Source organism: Lampris incognitus, chromosome 10 (assembly GCF_029633865.1).
Source record: "Lampris incognitus isolate fLamInc1 chromosome 10, fLamInc1.hap2, whole genome shotgun sequence".
Classification (NCBI taxonomy): domain Eukaryota; kingdom Metazoa; phylum Chordata; class Actinopteri; order Lampriformes; family Lampridae; genus Lampris; species Lampris incognitus.
This window is the reverse complement of record NC_079220.1, coordinates 5,729,965-5,752,898: the sequence shown is the minus strand read 5'-3', so window position 1 is coordinate 5,752,898 and position 22,934 is coordinate 5,729,965. Positions and strand designations below refer to the sequence as shown.

The 22,934-nt window shown below is 47.8% G+C and overlaps 1 protein-coding gene across 1 annotated transcript in view; it reads left to right on the top strand.

The window, feature by feature from the left end:
* LOC130119284 (trinucleotide repeat-containing gene 6A protein-like) overlaps positions 1 to 22,934 on the top strand; it is a 71,267-nt gene that overhangs the window by 27,717 nt on the left and 20,616 nt on the right. The window contains exons 4-10 of the mRNA XM_056287740.1: positions 7,311 to 7,661; positions 8,453 to 8,500; positions 13,649 to 15,706; positions 15,880 to 16,087; positions 16,344 to 16,831; positions 17,463 to 17,594; positions 20,176 to 20,346. Of these exons, the coding sequence (XP_056143715.1) occupies positions 8,455 to 8,500; positions 13,649 to 15,706; positions 15,880 to 16,087; positions 16,344 to 16,831; positions 17,463 to 17,594; positions 20,176 to 20,346 (3,103 nt within the window). The 5' untranslated portion in view covers positions 7,311 to 7,661; positions 8,453 to 8,454. The remainder of the gene's footprint in view (positions 1 to 7,310; positions 7,662 to 8,452; positions 8,501 to 13,648; positions 15,707 to 15,879; positions 16,088 to 16,343; positions 16,832 to 17,462; positions 17,595 to 20,175; positions 20,347 to 22,934) is intronic.

Sequence of the window (22,934 nt, the reverse complement as noted above, 5' to 3'; positions counted from 1 at the left end):
TGTACCCGCCCAATTACCCCACTCTACCAAGCCGTCCTAGTTGCTGCTCCACCCCCTCTGCTGATCCAGGGAGGGCTGCAGACTACCACATGTCTCCTCCCATACATGTGGAGTCGCCAGCTGTTTCTTTTCACCTGACAGTGAGGAGTTTCACCAGGGGGACGTAGCACGTGGGAGGATCATGCTATTCTCCGCAGTTCCTCCTCCCCCTTGAACAGGTGCCCCCGACTGACCAGAGGACGCGCTAGTGCAGTGACTGGGACACATAGCCACATCCGGCTTCCCACCCGCAGACACGGCCAATTGTGTCTGTAGGGACGCCCAACCAAGCCGGAGGTAACACGGGGATTCGAACCGGCGATCCCCGTGTTGGTAGGCAACGGAATAGACCACCACACCACCCGGACGCCCCTTTTGTATTTTTATTTTTTTAATGGAAATTTTTTTTTTTTTTTTACAAAAACAAATCACCATTTATTCCAGTGGGGCACTCCAGGGTCTGTATATCGGCACCTCTTTAATTTCTATCAAAATGGGAAATGTAAGGGCACATTGCAATATAACAAAATGCACATGTTTCATTTTCGCTTTAGGTTGGTTCCTTCCTCATCACACCATTCTGGGGAACCCCCCCCCCCCCGGTCCTTCTTGCTCAGTTCATTTGAAAGCGGGTACATTAAAACAAGAAGAAGGAAGAAAAAAAGACTGTGTTTGTGGGAAAATCTGTGCAGACCGCATGATGCTTGCAGCGCTTTTCTCTCCAGATTAGTTTTGCTTGTGTGTTTCTGTCCTGGGCTGCACAACGCCAGGATATCATGTGCTGCTCTCACTGACGTCGTCAGGCTCGGACAGGCCCGAAGGAATCCGGCGTGTTTAGGAACGTTGCTGTGACAACATTGTCTTCCCTCGAAACCCGGTCACTGTTTTGTGCACCTCAAAGGAAACTGAGCAGTTGTGATATTTCTGCAAATCCTACCTCCCTTAGTTACTGTTGCTGTGTCTGAGAAACTTTTCAAGATGAGCTCTGCTACCAGTCCCCCCCCACCCCCCCCCTCCAAAAGCTTCAGTGTCACATCAACATGGTGACTAGGCTAGGCTAACTGTAGCTAACTTACCTCGGAGCAGTATATGTCTCCCTGTTGATGGTTAGGTTTGAAATCTGGCACTCCACAAAGTTAAATCCACCGGAGGCGCCTCCTTAAATCTGACTTTGGGTGAAGGATTTAAAAGATATATTGCACATGTGAATTTGATTTATGGGTTTCCAGCACCTTTTCACAGTTTCCCTTGTCTTTAGTGACACGTTTTGCCAAACCTCTACATCAAATCTGCCCTCCGTTGCTCTTATTGGGGGTATTGCAGCAATGTCAAAGTTCAGAATAAATAGAGACGAATGCTGAATACTGACTGGTTGATTGCTATGTCAGTCACTTTTTAAGTAATTTGGCTCAAGTATTTACAGAATGACTGACTCTGTGATGGCCTGGCGGCCTGTCCAGGGTGTCTCCCCACCTGCCGTCCAATGACTGCTGGGATAGGCTCCAGCATCCCCGCGACCCTGAGAGCAGGACAAGCGGTTTGGATAATGGATGGATGACTGTTTGACTTAGTAACTGTCTGACTTGGTGACTGATTTGACTTTACCGTTTCTCATTGATGGATTAAGTGGGACAGTGTGACTAGCAAGTTTGATATCTCAACTTTTAGCTGGAGTGTTGCTCTTTTTATTGGTGTCAGCATTTGATGTTTCAGTATCTGAACATTCTAGTAAAGGTTAAATGAAACATGTTCTAAAAAAAAAAAAGGTACACCAAGATAGGCTGCATAGGTTCGAGTGGTTCTAAATTTTCACTTAAAATTAACATTACAAGGCGGCACGGTGATGCAGTGGTTAGCGCGGTCGCCTCACAGCAAGATGGTCCTGGGTTCGAGCCCCAGGGTAGTCCAACCTTAGTGGGTCGTCCTCTGTGTGGAGTTTGCATGTTCTCCCCGTGTCTGCGTGGGTTTCCTCCAGGGGCTCCGGTTTCCTCCCACAGTCCAAAGACAAGTAGGTCAAGTGAATTGGCCGTATTAAACTGGTCCGTAGGTATGAATGGGTGTGTGTGTCGGCCCAGGGTGTCTCCCCACCTACCACGCAATAACTGCTGGGATAGCCTCCAACATCTCCGCAACCCTGAGAGCAGGATAAGCGGTTCAGATATTGGATGGATGGATTAACATTACAGGGGGTGGACGCACCCTGCTGGCTCACCTGGGCGTACCCAATGAGACTGAGTCCTTACCGCAGTGGCCTGGGTTTGAATCTGGCCCGGGTCCTTTGCTGCATGTCCCCCCTCTCTCCCCTGCCTTTCCTGTGTGTCTCTCTCTCTCTCTCTCTCTCTCTCTCTCTCTCTCTCTCTCTCTCTCTCTCTCTCTCTCTCTCTCTACTATCACTATCCAATAAAGGCAGAACATGCCACAAAAAAATAGTCAAAGGAGTGTGACTCTTTCTCATTTACTAGTTTAAACAAAATAAATGTTATGTGTTCATTTGTTTGAAATAAATATTTTCATCTTACGCTCAAGATAAAGAGAGTACCCCCTCATAGTATCCATCCATTATCCAAACCGCTTATTCTGCTCTCAGGGTCGTGGGGATGCTGGAGCCTATCCCAGCAGTCATTGGGCGGCAGGCGGCGGGGACACCCTGGACAGGCCGCCGGGCCATCACACAAAATTATATAATTTGTTTTAACAACTAAAGCCCACAGTGGAGAAAACCCCCTTTTTGCTGTACTGGAGGTTGCAGGTAGAGCAAAGCCTTGACCGAGGCTACTTCTTAAAATGTGCCCCATTCTTCCTCTATTACACAGCGGGGGAGCCATCAGTGTAGTTTGAGATTTTAAGTAGAAAGTGGAGTACCTCTATAAAGTAATGTACTTTGCATTTAGCCTGCCAGCTTATTTTTTTTTAAACTAGTTGGATTTGTAGACTATGCAATCGGTTGGTTTTTCTGCGTGTTGAATTGAGTTCCTCCAGCATGAAGTTAGCTGGGCTCCAAGTGTTGTTAGCCAGTTGAGCTGCTAGCATGTCTAACCAAGTTGGGCTGCTCGTGTGTTAGCTGGGCCGGGTTGCTAGCCATTTCAGTCAGTCGGTTCCTCACCGGTTCAGACGTCATGGTGCATTGGCGTGAATGGCTTCTTAGCCTCCTCGCCGTGTTGGAAGGAGTACACAGTGTTCTGGATTCCTGCGCTGCTAACTTGGAGAAGATGACCTCTCTCCTTGTACATGTTAGAAGCTGCAGCTGCATTCCTCTCAAATTAACCTGGATGACAGGCAAGCCAGTTCTCTCTCTCTCTCTCTCTCTCTCTCTCGCTCTCTCGCTCTCTTCTCTTCCATTTCACTAAACCCCCCCCCCCCCCAGTCCTATCGGTGTATGCCTCTGAAAGATGATAGCTGTAGTCAGACTGCAGCCAGCTCCAGGGGCCCACATGGAAGCTTTTCTCAGTGGTGAGGGCTGGTAAGAGAAAGTCCGGGGGGAGGAACAGACCGTACTCTGTGCTGATCAGAGATCGTGAACACAGTTACATTCATACAAACGCTCTCACAGTACCTGATGGAGGCGATAGGTAGGACTCGTCCGTTTCCTTTAACAGAAGAGGAGGTGGAGGCGGGTGAGGGGACGGAGAGAGAAAAAAAACAAACAAAGAATCCCTTCCTCGTGGACGTTAAGGAAGGGATGAGGGAAAGAAAGGAGCCGAGGGGAAGTATGGAGAGTGGGGAGGGAAAAGTCAAGTTCTCTGTCTCTGTGCACACACAAACACACACAAACACACACACAAGGTTGGTGATCTGCACAATTGTCGATGATTTCCAGTTAAACTTAACACTATCTGAAGAATTACTTGAACATTTGTTTGACTTGCGTCGCACTTTATCCCATATAAGGATAATTATTTTTCCTCGTGTTGCCCTCCCGAGTCAGATGCCTTGGGGTTGACAGAGGTGTTTCCATGTAGGATAGTTTAGTCAGCTCTTCAGGGAAGTAAACAGTTCGGCACGCTGGACTGGACCCAGCAGCTCTAAAACGCTGCGGTCGCCCGAGGAATGCCTCCATTTTAGCCCCTCTGATCTTTTAGCACTGTGCCATTTCTCCGATTTCTGTTTTAATTTAGCGACGCACGCTTGGAAAAGGAATTCCAGGCGCAGCGCTGCTTCCTAAAGGAATAGGTTTTTCTCGTTGCGATGACATTGTCTAGTCTGCGTGTGATTGGTTCCAGAAGTTGTATAAGTAGCTACACACAGGCTTTATGTCTGTTCTCGGTGGCTGGCTGTACGCCCAGTTTTCTCCACAGGCATTGAATAACTAATGTAGCTGTCAGTTATCAGCAGCGGAGTTCGGCCCCGGCCAAGATGGCATGTGTTTCTTTAGTCTATATATGACGTTGTTTAATGCAGAACTGAAGCCTCTGGTCTCAGTGGCTACCATGGACAAGACTGAGGTAGGAAAGAGGTAACGGGAAGAGCACCTTGCGATATTCCCCCTGCCCATCAAAAGCTAAGACAGATTCCTGCTCCCCAAGCGGTCGGGTTAAGCGTAGACTGTGGCGCTCGTTTGTTTTTGTGTTTAGGATCTAGGCTCTCCGTATTTCATTAAACTGGATAGCCAGTGACAACGAAGCTACTGATTAACCGATGACATAACGTGGCATCTGTTTCATAAATTGAACGACAGCCGTACAGGTAAAAAAGGCCTGCTCCCGCTGCACATGGCATGTGCTTCAACACCGAGTGAGCATGCACTCGGTCCTTGTGCAAACACCGGGTTGTTTGTTCTGTTATCAGGGTGGCTAGCGAACAGAGCCTTCTCTATTTGAACCGGTGGTCTATATATAGCCTGTGCACCACAGCCGCACGCAGGAAGAGTTGATGCTGGTAGCTAACCTGCTTGAAGAAAGGTCAAGGAACACACACACACACACAAACACACACAATGTGTGAGATTGCAGAGTGAGGGGGGCCAGCAGATAAGCCGGCAAGTCATATGGTTCCCAGGGGCGTAGCCTACCAGACTGAACTTGAAGGGAGGCCCCCCCCCCAAACACACCCGCACACACTTGCACACACACTACAACCCCCTCAATGTCAGACACACTCCATCCCCCATTGTGTCTGAAGAATGTCTGTCCGTCTTCTCTTAAACTCTTTGTATCAGTCCTTTCCTCGGCTCTTATTCTTTCTCTACCCCCCCCCCATGTTAAGAGGTTTTGGTTGCCATGGTGACCCCGGGCCGTGTTGCCAATTGAAAGCCTGTTGTGTAAGTGGTAATCTAGTCTAACCCATACGCACTAGTCCACTTCAAGAAAGAGAGGAGGATAGGGCCGTCGCTCTGCCTCTTCGTCTCTTAAATATTCAGGATTGCTCACATACTAAACCTACCGTGAGGAGGTTAAATTCACAAAAACAAGTTTGTCTGTGCTGAACATGGGTTGAGAAGGGACAAGTGTTGAGATAATAGCTTGCACACCTTTTGCTCAGACACACACACACACATGCAATATACATACGTATTCAACACAAAAAGCAACTGGAACAGAATTACTGTAAATTGTTTGTGTGGGTATTTTTCTCTAGGGGTGTAAAAGTATCGATGCACTCGAGCATCGCGATATTATCTTTTGTGATACCGTATCGATTCTCAAGACCACTACATCCGTTTTGAATTGTTTACATGTAAAGGTTCGTGACAAACGTTTTGCGTTGTGTGTAACCCCACGACCACTAGATAACAGTGTTGTGATCCATCTTCAGCCATTTGACTCTTCCACTCCAATGCAACAACGTAAACTTGAGACAGGAAGTAGCATAAGCACAAAGGACACAGGCCTGTGAAATTGCAATACATCGCCTTTCTTACAGTATCGCGATATATTGAATCGTAACCCCCGTATCGTGATACGTGCAGCACACAGCCCTAGTTTTTTCTCGCTGTGGTTGTATTTACCTCTAATCTGGATCTGACTCATTCTCCATTTGACCCGTGACCTCCCAGCCTATTTACAAGGTGTGTATTTGAACGGTGGCAAGATTGCATAGGGACTTTGTTAATGATGACGACGACTTAAATTTGTACAGTGCCTTTCAAGGGACTCCAGGATGCTTTTCCCATAGTGGAGCAGACAAAACAAATACAAAAACCCAAAATAGAAAAAGCAAAGATTGCCAGGGATGATAGAAGTGACTAGAGTTCATGAACAAGTGAGTTTTCAGTAGTTTTTTGAAAGTCGCCAGAGCCGGGAGAGAGTTCTAAAGGGTGGGGGCTGCCACACTGGAGGCTCTGTCCCTAAAAGTCTGCAGGCTGGTGTGGGGGATGGAAAGCAGGCCTGTTACTGTGGACCCTAGATTTTGGGATGGAATACAGGGGTCGGTGAGGTCTGATAGGCACTAGGGGCCAAGGGCATGGTGGGATTTGTAGGTGAGGTGGAGGATTTTGTAGGAAATGCGGAACTTGATGGGGCGCAGCTGAAGGTGAACAAGGGTGGGGGTGATGTGCTGCCAGGGCTTGGTGCAGATGAGGACCCTGGCAGCTGAGTTCTGCACATATTGAAGCCTGTCTAGGGTTGTACTAGGTACCCCAGACAGGACTCCGTTGCAATAATCGAGACGGGAGGTGATGAAGGCATGGATGAGGGTCTCTGCCACGGAGTCTTGAGAGTGATGGCCGGAGTCTGGGGATATTTTTGAGGTGAAAGAAATCGGCTTTAGTAATGTATTTGATCTGTGACTCGAATGAGCGGGTGGAGTCCAGAATGACACCCAGGTTATGGACTTCTGGGGATGGGCAGACGGAGTAGCCGTCCACATCAAGGACGGAGCAGCTCTTTGAGAGCCACAACTATGTATAAGCTTGTAAAGGGAAACCGACGACAGTATGAACAAAACTCAAGTTGTTTGCCTCTAGATGGTGTCACTTAATGTGTCCTGGCATGTTCAGAAGACGGATTACCCAGAATTGGTGATCCACCTTGTGGCTCATTCATGTGTAAAGGCTGAATCATACTTCTGCAAAAGTACTATAACAGTTTCAGGGAGGTGGCACAGAGAAAGTGCTTCGAGGTCACCTTGGCTCACAAAGCTCGTAGTGATGCCCATGAGCAAGACCTAAACTGCATGTCAAATGCATCTGTGCACCTATAGCCTCGCAAGGCAAGACCTCGAGATGAGAAGACGGCGTGGAATCATGCCGTTTGAGCATAAATCCTGTTTAAGATGGTCACCTAACCAAACTCATGTTCCACTGATTTTTTTTTCCTGTTTTTTTTGTCTTGCAGTGCCAGCGCATATCAAGTCCAGGCAGTTCTAACCCTACACCACATACACCCCCCCCACCCCACGCACACGCACAGACGCGCAGAAGCATTCACACACGCACACACACACACACACACACAACCGCACACTGTTCAGCACGTCCTCAGCGATGCCAAGGCGGCCTGCTCTGCCTGCCACCCGCTCTGACAAACCCCGCCCCTTTGCCTGTGACCCCTGAGGCTGCGTCCTCTGAGCCGTGACTTTTTGACCTGCCCCTGTCGCCCTGGGAAGCAGAGGTCAGCTGTCCTCCACTCAGCCAGGGGGCGCCCTCACTCCCGGGCAGGAGCCACAGCCACTCTCCACACTCACAGGTAAACCAGACCAGCAATAGATGTGCTGCATTTTCTCAGCCGTGTTTGTATCTCTGTTTGTAAATCCAGTCCTCAATGAAAGACTCAGCAAAAGTACTCGCTCTCTCTCTCGCTCTCTCTCTCTCTCTCTCTCTCTCTCTCTCTCTCTCTCTCTCTCTCTCTCTCTCTCTCTCGCTCCTCCTCTCCTTCCTCCAATCATCCATCTGTAATTCCATCCCAATATATCTGACAACATATATACTAAATGGGCAAAAAGGTGACAGGGTGCTTTCTTCCCGGATGTGGGCTCCATTAACAACAATATTCTATCCTTGTTCTTGGGTTTGAGGGGACTCGCAGCGCTCACGTTTCATTTAATTAGCTTCAAGCTCCGGCCAAAGCAATCTGTACAAATTGGGTTGGCTCAGAATAAGCTTAGAGAAAGAAGACAGCTCTTTTTGTGGATGAGTTTTATGAAAATGGCAGCCTGCTATTGGGGATGGGTGAAGATGAGGCAGGTTGATGTCTGCCCAGTGCAGCTTACATTACTTTTTGTGTCCATATGCTAATGTGCACTTGTGCAATTTGAATACCACTTTACTGACGGGGTGTCTTGTCTGTCTGTGTCCTGCTGTACTCTTCTTCACTGTCACTTTGAACGGTCTCTTCAAATCTAACCTCTTTCCCTTTCTGTTTGCACTGTGGTTTTTGAATGATCGGCCTTTATTTATCCTTTCTTTTTGGGTCCAGTCCTGTTTTTCCTCTCTTTCCTTTCAGTCTGAAAGTCTTTCATCTCTTTTTTCTGTTTCCAGGCATGGCTCCCATTCGGGACTCCGTCAGCTCCTCTCCTAGTCAGACAGGTGATGACATGTTGTTTTTTTCCTCTTCACTCACTTATAAACTCACTGTTAACTTGCCTTCATCTCCATTTAGCCCGACTAGCTGCCCCCCCCCCCCGACTCTCCATCTTGTAGTCTCTCAGTATGTACTTGAGGCTTGTCTTACTAGGTAGTCACACAGAGGTGCTGGTTTGAGCTCAGATGGATGTGTTTCATAGTCGCGGCATGTCAACATGACAAACGCGGGGAGAGAGAATGTGGCTGAGCGGTGAAGTCTGCGTCAATTTGTGAGAGCCGAGACTTGGCACGTGAAAAGGACAACGGCTAGAAAACGCTGGCAGCCATCTTGTGCATGTTCGATAGAGAGAGAGAGAGGGGGGGGGGGGGGGAGAGGAAAGAAGGCGAGAGATACCAAGTTAGTGATTAACTGACCTGACCTGAGACGGGGTGCCTTGCCTGCTCTGTCATAATGACTTTGACTAATGGAGATCACCGACTACCTGCCAGAATGGTAAACGGGTATGTTTACACACACACGGTAATAAGATCATAAACCCACAAGTGCATTACTCGGAGCAAGGGGAAAAGTCACATTTAACACCGTTATCTGATCGTATTTATTGTGCTAAGATCCAAAGAGAAATAAACAACACATTTAAAGCACCTCGATGTTTGCTCAAGCTTTCATTTTATGGGCACATGTAAAACGACTTTGTTGGGTTTCTGGGTTTTTAAAACGCTAACGTGAAAGGTCAACAGACACAGTGAATAAATTAACAGGAATGTTGTTTGGCAATACAAAGACTATCGGAACGGGATTTCAACAGGGAAAGTCAGTTTTGCTGGCCCTCAGCTGTTGAAGCGGATCTCTTGGGTAGAGGTCAGTTAGCGTTGTGTTTATATGTGGTAGCGATAACTCATCCTTTAGTGTGTTACTCGGGACTGGAAAGCATAACTTTGCCGCTCCCCTCATACTTGTTTTCTGTTGGGAGAAGTTTACTGTAATGCCTGCATGAGCATCCCATCAAAATGAACAAGGTGTAAAAACAGTTTAAAGCGAAGTTTGGGGTTTTGTCAGAGTGGACTGTAAGCAAGACACAAACTGCAAGGGAAATAATGAAACTTATGAGTAGGTGAAACACCTGCACAGTTAATTGCAAAGGATTTAATATTGCCACAATTTATTGAAGCATTAAAGTTGTGTGAGGTGCTTTGGGTGTCTAGATAAAGCACTATATAATGTAACCCATTATTATTATTATTTTCAATGCACCTGAATGGTCTCATGTAGTTGACTCAAGCACTTCTGTCACACCTGACCAATCACAACCTCTGAGGGTGCAGCATGAACTCACCTGTGTGACCAAAAGTGGCAGGAACAGCTGGGAAAGAGAAATGAGGCCAACACTAAAGAGTATTTCTGGGGGAAAAAAGTGGTCATTAGTAGTGTTAAACGTGGATAGACCAAATGTTATAAGTTACAAATGTGCAGTGAAGTATTTTTGTTTCCAGAAACCAAGACTAACCATTGTGAATCATAATGTTTAGCAAAATTGTCATAATTTATACTTTTTGCCATAATCTTGCAGCCTTACAAATCGGCACGTTGCCAAATGCAAAAGAAGAAACCCCCCCTTTTTTTTTTTTGTAAATCAACTTGATTATTGATTAATTTTGTGTCATTAACAGGATAGATGAAAACAAAAAGCAAATCTGATATATATTTTTTAATCAACTTTGTAGTGGAGAACACGAACAGAACAAGAACAATTGAGGTTCATAGATGATTACATAGCCGGTCAGTTATACAGGCACAGAGGTACAGACAGACAAGTTAGAAATATGGTGAAGGGCACGTATATACGCAAAGCAGACAGAAATAGCCAGATTATACAGTGAAATAACGATAACAGCACTAATGAGGATAATGGTACATTTACAAGAGAGGGGGAAGGGGAAAACGACAGAAACCCGTCTTTTACATGGAAACCATGGGAAGGAATTTGTTAAAAAATCAGTCTTTGCCAGGTTTGCTTCATACGGGTCCCAGATTCTACAGAAAATGTTGGAATTACCCGTAAGTGAGTATTTGATCTTTTCTAAACTCAAAGACATCGGCAGATCTCAAACCCAGTGTCTGAATGGTGACGTGTCAGGCGATTTCCAATTTAAAAGAATGTCCTGTCTTGCAAGAAGTGCGGCCAGGGCCACCACCCCACGCTGAAGTCCAGACAGTTGCTGCTTTACTGGTAAAACTCCAAATAGTGCAAGGCAGGGAGAGGGTTGAATATTCGTGCGGTGTATTTTGGGAGAGGTATTTCTTAAATAAGTCATCTCCTTTTTGACCGTCACGGGCGTCTTTAACTTTGAGCTCCTTTCTCATGTTTTCCGTCGTTTTGCTGCTACTTGTTGTTTTCGGTCTTACATATATCGCAACCATGTCTCGTCCCTCAACAGTTCCTGCACTCTCTTTCCATTCAGTCTAACCTCCATCTCTCCTACACTGTTGCTTCCACTCCCCACCTCCCAATTTCTGGCAGGCTTTCGGGTCCCACTGAGGGGACAAAATGGTGACAGCTGTGTCCAGGCCGAGCCTGGCGCTGATCACACCCAGAACTGTTTGACTGCTGTGGAAGTGAGAGAGCAGCTTAAAGGCATTGTGGGGGAGGGAAAGAGCTTGGATTGAACCACAGATTTAACTGATCAACACCAACCACAGATTTTAGTCATCTGTTTTGCACAACATACACTCTTAAGTCGTTTTTCTTTCAATGACACGTAAATGCAGTGTCTGTTCCCAATGTGAAGGCTCCTTAGCAATTGATATATCATTCTTGTTCTTTTATTACTGTAAGAGGAAAAAATAAGGGTAAAAAGAGCAAGTCTGTTTGGAATCCCCCTAAATGTTCTCCATCATTGACGGGCATGTTAAGGAAATACAATCGATTTATTTCGCATGGCTTGAAATGGAGCCAGTTTAGACATAATTGGAGGTATGTTAGGACAAGTTACATACCGTATTTCCTGGACTATGAGTTGCTGGGGGGGGGTTTTTGTTCGTTTTTTTACTCGTCTGGCTGATCCTACGACAGTCCAAAGCAACTTATACAATGTAATTTTGTCAGAAGAATACGCTGCATTTCAACTAAGGCCACTAGATGACACTGTTAATCTCGTGATTCAACTGAAAATACTGTACTAGAGGACTGCATTGGGATCAGGATCCCACAGGTCCCGCGGCACCCAACGCAAATCTCACGGGAGCGGGCAGTTGTAACTTCGCTGCGGGCAGGAGCAGGTGGTCAAAAACTAAACTGCGGGACCTGGGATTTAGCCAGTGCTAACAAACCAGAAGGATGGAGTCAACAAAGGAAGTTGAAGAGAAGGTCAAAGCAGATTATTACAATACAAAAGAAAAGCAACGCAAGTCTGACATTTGGAAAAATTCTCAGCTGTTACTGACGAAGATGGAAATGAACTGGCCTTTGTTAGGTGCGACAAATATGCAGAGGTATTGACGTACAGTGGGCACAAATTAGTGCTGCACGACTTGGTAAAAAAAGTCATATGGTGATTATCGTCGATAATATTGCGATTTGCAATTGCGATATGATAAATTTATACGTATACAAATAATACTGGAGCGAATTCAGGGGGCAGCAGGGAATCGGCTGCAGCCGGGATGTGAACCTGGGTCGCTAACCAGTCAACTAGCGGATCCAACCCGTTGGCAAACGGGCCAGTGAGTCTAGTCGTTCGTGATCATTACAATAAAAATTTGACTTGTTGCCGCGACATGTAGCGACTTTCGTTTTGCATGTTTTACACGGTACCTCTTTCTGCCCAGTGTCGCAGAGTTTGGATCCAAAATATCGCCATAGAACAGGTCGCATTTTTTTTTTTTTTTTTTTGCCACCAGTTCATCAACGTTAACCTGGTCATTGTCATCGGTATCCATTTTCCCCCCTTCTCTCTGGCCTGCACACAGCACACCGGCTAGTCATGTGACTAGACTGCACGCTTCACTGCCTAAACAGAGACGGATTGGTCACCTCTTAATTATGGATGCAGACAGCACACAAACAAGACGTTTGCACGCGCATATTTTATCATGTCATTAAATCGCAGCCTTTTGCCGTTATATAATTGCACAGGCTGACATCGCGATTGCGATTAGATTAATGGTGCGGCACTAGAATCTTGCACCTCCGGGTTGAGGTGACATGCCGGGTCCGTTCTCCCCTGTCAAAGTAAGCTCCCCTTCAAAGATAAAGCACTTCCTCCCGCACATGTAACACAAAATATTACCGAGAAACGTGTTGCATTTTGCTGTAGAGACATTCGGCGCCAAGAAGGGCTTTGTTGTCATAGAATAGAATAGGAAGCCTCTATTGTTATTGTACAGAATACAGCGCTGATCAGTGCATTGAAAGACACAGAGAAACGAACCAAAATAAAACAACCTCCGCAAAAAAAAACAAAAAAAAAAACAGCCACAGCCAACAACATGTTGTAAAATAAATAAAATGTCATTTTGCCCTAGAATAGGTGTACTTATCGTACTAGAATAACCAATTATTAAACTAGTATTCATATAATGGTGCACTAGAACGTAATTTTGCTATGTTATTACCGACAGGTATGCATGTCTTTATTAATAATACACAGAGAAATAACGTGTATCCTCTGTGGGACAGGAGAAGACAAAATCAATAGAACTCTGTTGTGTGGGTGTGAATGGCCAGAATGTTTGCGGGTGTGGGCGGAGGTGGACACACGCATTGCAGAAGCGGGCGGTAATGGTCAGAAATCCAGCAGGAGCAGGATTTAGAAAACAGTCCTGTGCAGGGCTCTATACTATACCACCATATTAAACGCGAGTTATACACCGAATCGACTTTCCCCCCCCCCCTCGGAACAATGCTGTTTTTGCTGAGTGTGACTTATATGCCAGTGCGACTTGTTGTCCAGGAAATTCGGTAGTTTATGTGCTCCTTATGCAACGCAGTCACTGTAGACATAGACTTCGTGTTATATTATAGCCTGTTTAGTAAATGTCATCCCACTATTGTTGGGTTAAATTTAGTTTTGCCTGAAAATTTCCCTTTAAAATTTCTGGCCCTTAACATGGGAAACTGATGTCCTCTCTTTTGCGCTTTTTGTCTCCAGGTTTGGAGCATCCTGGTCTGGACTCACAGTATGAGCCTTCACCCTGGTCCTCTGGCTCTCCCTGCAGCAGTGACGGCAATAGCAACTGGGGCAAAGTCCTAGTCGACGGAAATACAGACAAACCCAACAACCCTTCCTCCACTAACTCGTCTGTCTGGCCCCCTTCTTCCTCATCTTCCTCATCCTCCTCATCTTCCTCCTCTGGCTGTGGGTCAGGATCAGACCCTGAATTAGCGTCAGAATGCATGGATGCAGACTCTAGCTCCTCCAGCTGCTCGGAGAAGAACCTTGCCACTGCTGCTGCTACATCAGTGATGATATCATCGGCAAATGCTTCCTCTGCATCTTCTATGACTTCCTCCTCCTCTTCTTCAGTGACTTCTGCCATGATGGCCGGCCTTTCAGTGAATGGAGACAGCAATGGGAACAGCCGGCAGATCGTTGGCGGAGGGATGGGAATCATTGGCAGTGCAAATAATGGGAATAATAATGTCTGCAGCTCACCCCATAACTCCATGGCCGGTTCTGGCAATATCGGCAGCAATAATGTCATGGGTAACCACAGCAACAGCAGCAACAAGCTTGTCAGTAACAGTGGTGTGTGGGGTGCCCCGCCAGGCAACAACAACATAACCACTGGTGGCAGCAGCTCCTGTGTCAACGGTGGCTTGAACCCGAGCACTTTGAACCCAAATGCCAACCACGGTGCCTGGCTCCAGAACCCAACCCCGAACGCGGTGTCCCAGGGCCAACGGCCACCACAGGCCCTGGGAATTGGCTCTAAACTGGGAATGGCTCCCCACCAGGGCCCCTTGTTGGGTTGGGGTGGTGTGGCAGCTCCAGACAACAGCAGCATGATGGAGGATACCAAGGTGAACAATGGTACAGCGAGCAACAAGGTGTTAGGAAGCAGCAACAATGGAAATGGTGGCCAGCAGCCTACCAACCTTAACACTGAACCCAATGGACCAAATAACACTATGATAATGAATTCTACTACTACGACTACTAACGCCACAATGACCTCTAGCCTACCAAACTCTTCCGCCTTGCCCCAGCTTAGCAGGGATGGGTCATGGGGCTCCATTGGAGCAGGAAACGGGAGTCTATTGGCCAACGGAACCTCTTCTACAATCCCCCAGCATGCCCATGGAGAGCCGGGAGGTCCTGGGTCCTTCAGTACACCTTGGGGCGGCACTACCTACTCCGGAGATAAAGGCCCCACTAATGCAGACACTGTGAACCCCCAAAACCCTACCTTAATGCAGGCTGGGAAGCCCCAGTTTTCCTCTGCTGCTGCTTACAAGAGTAATAATAACCACAACAACACTGGGGCCTCACGCTGGGACCAGGGGCTTGCCAACAACCCCAAACCTGCTCAGAGCAGTTTGTCTTGGGGTGCCAGCTCTAATCAAGTTGCCAGCTCAACAGGCCAAGCTGTAGGTAACGGGAACCCCAACATGATGGGCCCTCCCGCAGGGATACCTCGTCCCTGGGGAAGCAGTGCCTCTTCCTCTTCCTCGTCATCCTCGTCCTCATCCTCATCCAACAATAAGTTGTCCAACGGGGAATGGGGCACAATGCCTCCCAGTAACAATCATGGAGATGCTGGAAGCCGTAAAGGAAGCTGCTCCAACAATGGCTGGAAGAGTCTAGAGGACGATGCCTTAGGCATGGGAGGAGGTGGAAGCCAGGGCCCAGGGAGTGTGAGTGGAAGCTGGGGTCGCTCTGGGGGGAGTGAGGGAAGTGGCGAGAGCTCTGGAGGCCGTTCTGGATCAGACAGGGACAGCAGCCAGCCGAGAGGGGCAAACCGCCGAAGAGGTCCCCACGGTACATCGGTGCTCTCCACTCTGGCCCGAGCTGATGTGGACCCCAGGGTTCTGTCCAACACTGGATGGGGACAGACACCTGTACGTCAGAACACAGCCTGGGATGTCAATTCTCCCTCTACCAGCCACCACCAGGGCCCCAGAGGAGAAGAGAGGAAGCCTAATAATGGAGGTTCTGGCTGGGGTACGACAGCCAGTGGAGCCCCTTCCCAGAACTCAAACTCTGGAGGTTGGTCCATAAACTGGTCTACAGTAATCTGCAATGTCTCAGTGAAGGGTTTCTGTGTTAATTCATATGGTGTTATGTCGCTTGCTCCATATAATGTTTAATTAGATTTTTTTCCCAATATTTAACCCCATGCAGAGATGAATAATAATAATTGATTTTCTTCTTACCCCTAGGTTGGTGTGACGGACCAGGGAGCTCAGGTCAAGACATGGGAGGTTCTGGCTGGGGAGAGCAAAGACCGACCTCTGGGTGGGGTGACAGCAAAGGCCCAGGGAGTGGAGGAGGACCCCAGGGAGGCTGGGATGATGGAACCAGCTACAAGGGGAACAACAACAGCAACAGCCATAACACCTGGAACAACAATATGAATAAAGATGACAGGTGATGTATCAAGATCAGACAAATAAAGTAGGGAGTTTTTAAAGTATTAGAAAAAGAAGAATTTGTTTCTGAACATTTCTTCCAGCAAAATTATAATTTCTTATGTTACTGGGTTGTTTTGAAAATGTTTTAAAGTTGTTGACTTGAGTGTTCTTTTCTATTACAGAATCCATTGTAAATAATGTAAGTTTGCATAGGCTGTTATTGCTTCCTGATCACAACCCTATAAACTAAATGCTATCTTGGTTCTGTTTAGGTCGAACACCTGGACCAATGCCCCCAAGCAGTCTAAGCAGCAGGGCTGGGGCAACAGTAATGGAAGTGATGGTTGGGGCAATGGAGGGGATGGCTCCAGAGGAGGGGCGAGCAACCACTGGGTTGAACCTCCAAAAGCTGCTGGGTCGGTGGGCTGGGAAAGCGACAGCGACCGGTCTGGTTCTGGATGTTGGAGCGAGCCAAGCCGAACCAACACCAGCAGTGGCAACACCTGGGTCGGGAGCGGGGGTTCCAATACCTCCGACCAAAGCACGCCGAACCTGGGCTCAAACTGGGGCGAACCCATCCCCAAACCCAACTCTCAGAGCAACAGCCAGAGCTGGGGGGAGCCTCAGTCGATGAAGTCCAACCATGGCACCCAGAACTGGGGCGAGACAACTCCTAAACCCTGTAACCCGTCTAACGAGTGGGGGAAGGGTCCTGAATCAAATATGTCAAGAGGCAACCAAGGCCCCAACAAACCCACAGGTCATTATCAGGATTTTTCTCTGGATCTACAGAGTAGGCATGCATTGATACCGGTACTGGTATGAGATATCAGGCTAAATTAGAATGCTGGTGTTGGAGATTTTATCCAACCCAAAAGTAACAAAAGCTATGACTATGAGTAACATGTCATATGTTAAAGCAAAATGTCTTAATTTACTCTATTTTTAGCACTATTTTTTGGATTTCTTTAATGGTGGAAGGAAAAAAACTATTTATTTATTTATTTGCAGTTATTTTGTCCACTGACCACAAACTATTGGTCTAAGGCTGCGCTGTTCAGCAGAAGTAGTAATGGATCAGTACTCTGTATCAGCTGATACTAAGATTTGTGTGCAGAATCGGTATCGGCAGTGAAAAAAGGATGGTAGTACATCCCTACTTCAGAGTCATGATCAATAAACAGTCATCATTGAACTCTAAAAGGCCCTCACCATCCAAGATACCTCAGAATGAAACGTATAAAAGCAAATACTGCCTGGCACTTAACGTCTTTCGTTCATTGGGAATTGGGATATTTTGGCAAATATTCTTGAGTGACGTTTAGTCAGAGGAACTAAAAACTGAATAACTTAACTATTCTACTCCCGCTACCTTTCCTGCTCTCCCCTAGGCTGGTTGGGAGGGCCCATGCCAACAGCTTGCATTAAGGAGGAGGCGGCGACGGGGTGGGAGGAGCCTTCTCCCGAGTCCATCCGTAGGAGGATGGAGATTGATGATGGGACAGCAGCATGGGGCGACCCAGGTAAGCATGTGGCTCACTATGAATCTTAATGTAATTATAAGCAATGTTATGCAAGTTACTTTCAATAAGTTAACTTTACAATATTACTGTCTGTGTAATGTGTTACTGATTACACTACGTTTGCGTTACTTTCACCAAAATAACCGCAGAAGTACCGCTAGGCATTGTAAAATGGAAGAGGGTGACGTTGTTTCATAGTGAGTAATCGAAGCACAGGAGCTCAAGTTTAGCGGCACGGTGACCCAGTCGTTAGCACTGTTGCCTCACAGCGAGAAGGTCCTGGGTTCGAACCCTCAGGATGTGCCAACTCCTTTCTGTGTGGAGTTTGCATGTTCTCCCCGCGGCTGTGGGTTTCTTCCGGGTGCTCCGGTTTCCTCCCACCTTCAAAAAGACATGCATGTTAGGGTTAATACTCCTGCCTGTGCCCCCTGAGCAAGGCAATGGAAGGGAGAACTGGAGTTGGTCCCTGGGCGCTGCAGCTGCCCACTGCTCCTATACAATAGGATGGGTTAGACGCAGAGAACAAATTCATTGTAAGAATACAGTGTCAATTAAAGTGGCTTTCGTTTCATTACGAATCCAGTGGTGGGCGATATTGTATAGCCTAGTGAAGCTGTGCAGCCGAATCAGCTTATATTAACAATTTTGTGCTGAACAATAAACGAATGGCCATGGACACAGGGTGGGTAGGCAGACAAAGGTTCACAGTCTGATAAATTATTTTCTTGCCCTTTTTCTTTGATAAAGTAATGGCGGTATACCCATTTTGAAAAGGTACAGACTGCAGCCATCGAACTTCGGCAACAGGAAATTCTCCGGGGGATATTTTTCTGCTGGTGCACTGGTCGAAGTGGCGCAGTGTGAATGAATTCTTTAAAAAAAAACAATGAAATGTATGGTCTAAATACACAAAGTGTGTACGCGACGTGTCCACTATAATCAACTGAAGCTGCTACAGGGACCACAGAAGCCGCATGCATCTGCGTGGTGGCCTGCACCGCCAGTCTCTATTTTTACACGGCTGGTCTATTTTTTCCCACTATATGTGCGGCTATGTGGCTGAGATGTCCTCCAGCAGGTAAAACCTACATAGAATTGTATAAAAAACGAGTACAGTCTTATTTAAAAATGATTAAAATAAATACACGTGTATCCATGATCCTGTCATTAAAATGATCCAGTGAAGTAATCCACTACCAGTGAAAGCATTTGCCACTTAACTTACCCATGTTTCAAAGTAGCCTGCTTGAAATCTTCTCAGAAAACCCAGCTGGCACGCAACCACACGCAACACGGAGGCGGCTGGTGTTGCAGGTAAAGGAGATTAGTTTAAGAACTAGTGTATCTCTGGACCGCGACTACATCGATAAAGCGGCTGTTTTATGCGGGACTACGTTTAAAAAGTTGGCTGTTTTGACATTGGTGCCATGACCAGCAATTTTCAAACCCTGACTATACGGTTAAATAGCGCCAATTTTATTTTTTTATATGACATAATTACCCGGCTACAATCACTGCTGCCATGATCACTGGAAGGTCTGGGCGTGACACCCCTTATAAATGCATGTCAGTTACCATAAGCTGATGCTAATAATAATTCACTTTAACTGTGTGTGGCTATTAGCTATTAGCATTGGTGTTTGTGAATCAGACTTTTGGAATGAGGCGTCTCCGTAGGATCCACGAGCAGTAATATAGTACGTTCGTTAGGGCGACAGGCATGGGTGCAAGTCCATGAATACTAGGGTGGCATCCAGCGCTTTACCTGTGCCCCCGTCCATAGGGTTAGTGGTTGTGTCAGGAAGGGCATCTGATGTAAAATTTCGCCAAATCATTATGGGGATTGACAAGACCATACCGGATCGGTCGAGGCTCCGTGCAGGATCGGCTGAGGCCCGGGTTGGCAACAGCCGCCATTGGTGCTGTGCCCTCACAGGGTACTGATGGAAACTGTAAAATCCGCTGTGGCGACCCCTGAGAAACGGGGAACAAGCTGTAAGAAGGAAGTGTGCGAGCCGCTGCGCTGATTCACGGCCAATAGGGAATCTCCCACTTCGGTGTTTACCAGCTATGTCGTTGGTCGGCTGACCAGTGGTGTAGCTTAAGTGACTTCATTGGTCGCCGCTAGCTGGAACCGTCGTCGGTCACCTGATCCAGTGGCCCAGTCGTGTCAAACTGATCAGTCAGTCCAGTCAGTCACTCTTAAGTATGATCACTCAGTCAGGGACACTGGCGTTTGTAGGGCTGCCCCCTGCTGGCTGGTCCGGGCCAAAAAAACCTGCTCCACCCCGCCTTCGTGACGCACTGCGTCCGTGCCTGGTGTATTTCTGGTGGTAACGCCTTACTTGACATAATCTGTAATAATATTACCGAAATTCTATTATGAACACATTATGTGACCCCCCCCCCAGCAATGATCATAAGTATACGAGTCGAAATGTTTATGGCTGTTGTAGACACGCAACTTGCATGAATTTAGCCCCATTCCGGTTTCTCAACTCTTCTTGTGCTAAACGCTGGCCTATTTAAATCAAATTTGAATTGATCAAACTAGGACTTCACCTTTGAAACCTCTCCGCAGGTAAATACAGCGGGGGATCTGTCAACATGTGGAACAAGACCGGCCAGTCAGACCAGGAGGCCATGGGCATGGGCCTGCCCTCTCAGCACCATTCCCACCAGTCGCAGAGCTCGATGCATCCTCCTCCTCAGCCTATGCAGCCTCCGGTCCAGGAGAAGAACAGCAGCCCAGGTTAGCACCACAGACACATTATAACTACTTTAGATTCACCAGTGAGAAGTAAATGGGAAACAAACATCCATAAACACACAAACGCTTTGACACATCCTTGATGATCGCAACTCAAACATGCAAGCATGGGAACAAATGACACCAAAAACCAAGGCGGTAATGCTAACACAGCTGACTCGTCTGTATTCTTTCTAAGGCCCATTTTAAGCTGCTACACTGCCACCGGGTTGTCACCCTACTGTAAAGGAGCCGTATGGCCACATCGGCCTCGGGTGCAAGAGCAAACTGTGTCTCGACATATTCAGAATATTTAGTAAATTAGTGTAAGCAAAGATATGGGACCGTGTAAAAAGTGTGTATCGTATTGTGTATGACCGTCACCAGAATTGGAGGTTGTATCTGGAATATTCTGCGTAATGAAATGCAGTCCTTATTTTGCAGCTTGTCAGGCCCCCCGAGCGGTGATTAAAGGTGGCCACCCATGTTGTGCAGCTAAAATAAGTCCTTCGACGCGCACGCACTCACTCAAAACACGCTGGCACAAAAGCACACACGAAGGCAAAGATATGCAGAGGGACACACACGCAACGCACATCGCTAATCTCACATCTCCCCAGCGGCATTGTCTGTGTTGAGGGCTTTTTGTAACACAGGTTTAGTCATCCCTCTGGAATGCTAAGAGCATCGATTTTTCTTTTTACCCCCCCACCCCCACCCCCGCGCTCTCTCTCACACTCAAACACATGCACGCACGCACACACACACACACACACACTCCCGCCTCATCTCTACTGCGAGCGAGTGCATAAATGCAGGCCTTTGTCCGGCCCATGAAGCAGGGTTACAGAGAGAGCGAGAGACCGGGAGAGAGACAGGCAGATGAGTTTAAAAAAAAACGACCTGGGAGTGGGAGAAGTGGGGACTGATTGTTCTTGGTAGAAAGCGAAATGGTTCCAGGGTGAGAGCATGTGGTGTACGGTAAGATGAGGACGCCTGTGCCAGTGGCCAAACTGCAGGGTGAGACAGGGAGGGGGGGGGCGTAGCATTAATCGGTGTAGGTTGCTATCTAGCTAGACGGAGCACTGCTGCACATTAACGCCGTCCGCACTGCGTGTGCTCGCCTCGGCACGAGTCGGGTGGCACTGGACAAGGGACCGTAGATGATTGAAAGACACAAGTTTGTTATTTGGTGTGTGTGCACTTGTCTACCCGGGTCTGAAAGTATTTGTGAGTGTGCGTCTCCTTGTTTGTGCCCCTGTAAGTGTGGGCTTTTGAATGTGGGTCTGCCGCTTTAAATCTGTCCGTCAGGCTGTTTGTTTGCCCTCCTCTGTGTTTTGTGTTTTTCTGTGCCTCTGTGGCGACCGTGTGTGTGTGTGTGTGTGTGTGTGTGTGTGTGTGTGTGTGTGCACGTGTGCGTGTGTGCCCAGTCAGATGAGGGACGCTCAAGCGGGAGGCCATCCCATGATCAGTACTATTTATACGGGTGGTATCCCTGGCATATCCCCGGCGCCTTCCTTGGACAGGGCAAGTGGCAAAGTCTGGGTGGTCTGCTGTAAGTGGAGCGCCCCCCCCCCGCCCCCGAACGGGGACGCGGAAAATCCGACCCTGTAAGCACACAAACACTCCAGGGAGCAAACATACACATGCACATAACTTAGATGTGCACGGGTGCCAACGCGTGCACACGCAAAAGTCAAAGTAAACACTGCTTACGTAAGCCGGTTGATGTGGGGCTTCCCGAGCATGTGAGCAGGGGTCTCTGCTCTCTCGCTCTTCTTCACAGGCCTGGTAGGTCCTTGTTGAACCCCCCCCCCTCTCTTTTTTCTCCCCAATTGTAATTGTACCCGGCCAATTACCCCACTCTTCTGAGCCGTCCCGGTCGCTGCTCCACCTCTGCTGATCCAGGGAGGTGCTGCAGACTACCACATGCCTCCTGCCATACATGTGGAGTCCCCAGCTGCTTCTTTTCCCCTGACAGTGAGGAGTTTCACCAGGGGGATGTAGCACGTGGGAGGATCACACTGTTCCCCCCAGTCCCCCCCCCCCCAAACAGGCGCCCCGACTGACCAGAGGAGGCGCTAGTGCAGCGACCAGAACACACACCCACACCCAGCTTCCCTCCTGCAGACACGGCCAGTTGTGTCTGTAGAGACGCCCGACCAAGCCGGAGGTAACACGGGGATTCGAACCGAAGATCCCCACATTGGTAGTCAATGAACAAGGCTCAGCGTTTTCGTTTTTTTTTTTTTTAATTTCTGATTTTTCCCTTTTTTTCCCCCAATTTAGTGGCCAATCGATCCCTATTTTAATTCAAACACCCACCCTCGTACTGCATGCATTCGCCAACTGCATCTCTCCGGCCGGCAGTCTCGAAGGAGACGCCTCCCCACTTTCGTGACAAGGCGACTCCAGGCCGAACCACTGTTTCTTCCGACACACACAGAGACGCATTCACGTGGCGAACACAAGCCGACTCCGCCCCCCTCCCGAAGACAGCGTTTGCCAATGATTGCTGCTTCATCGAGTCCGGCCATAGTCGGATCTGACGAGACCGGGGCGCGAACCCCAGTCCCCAGTGGGCAACTGCA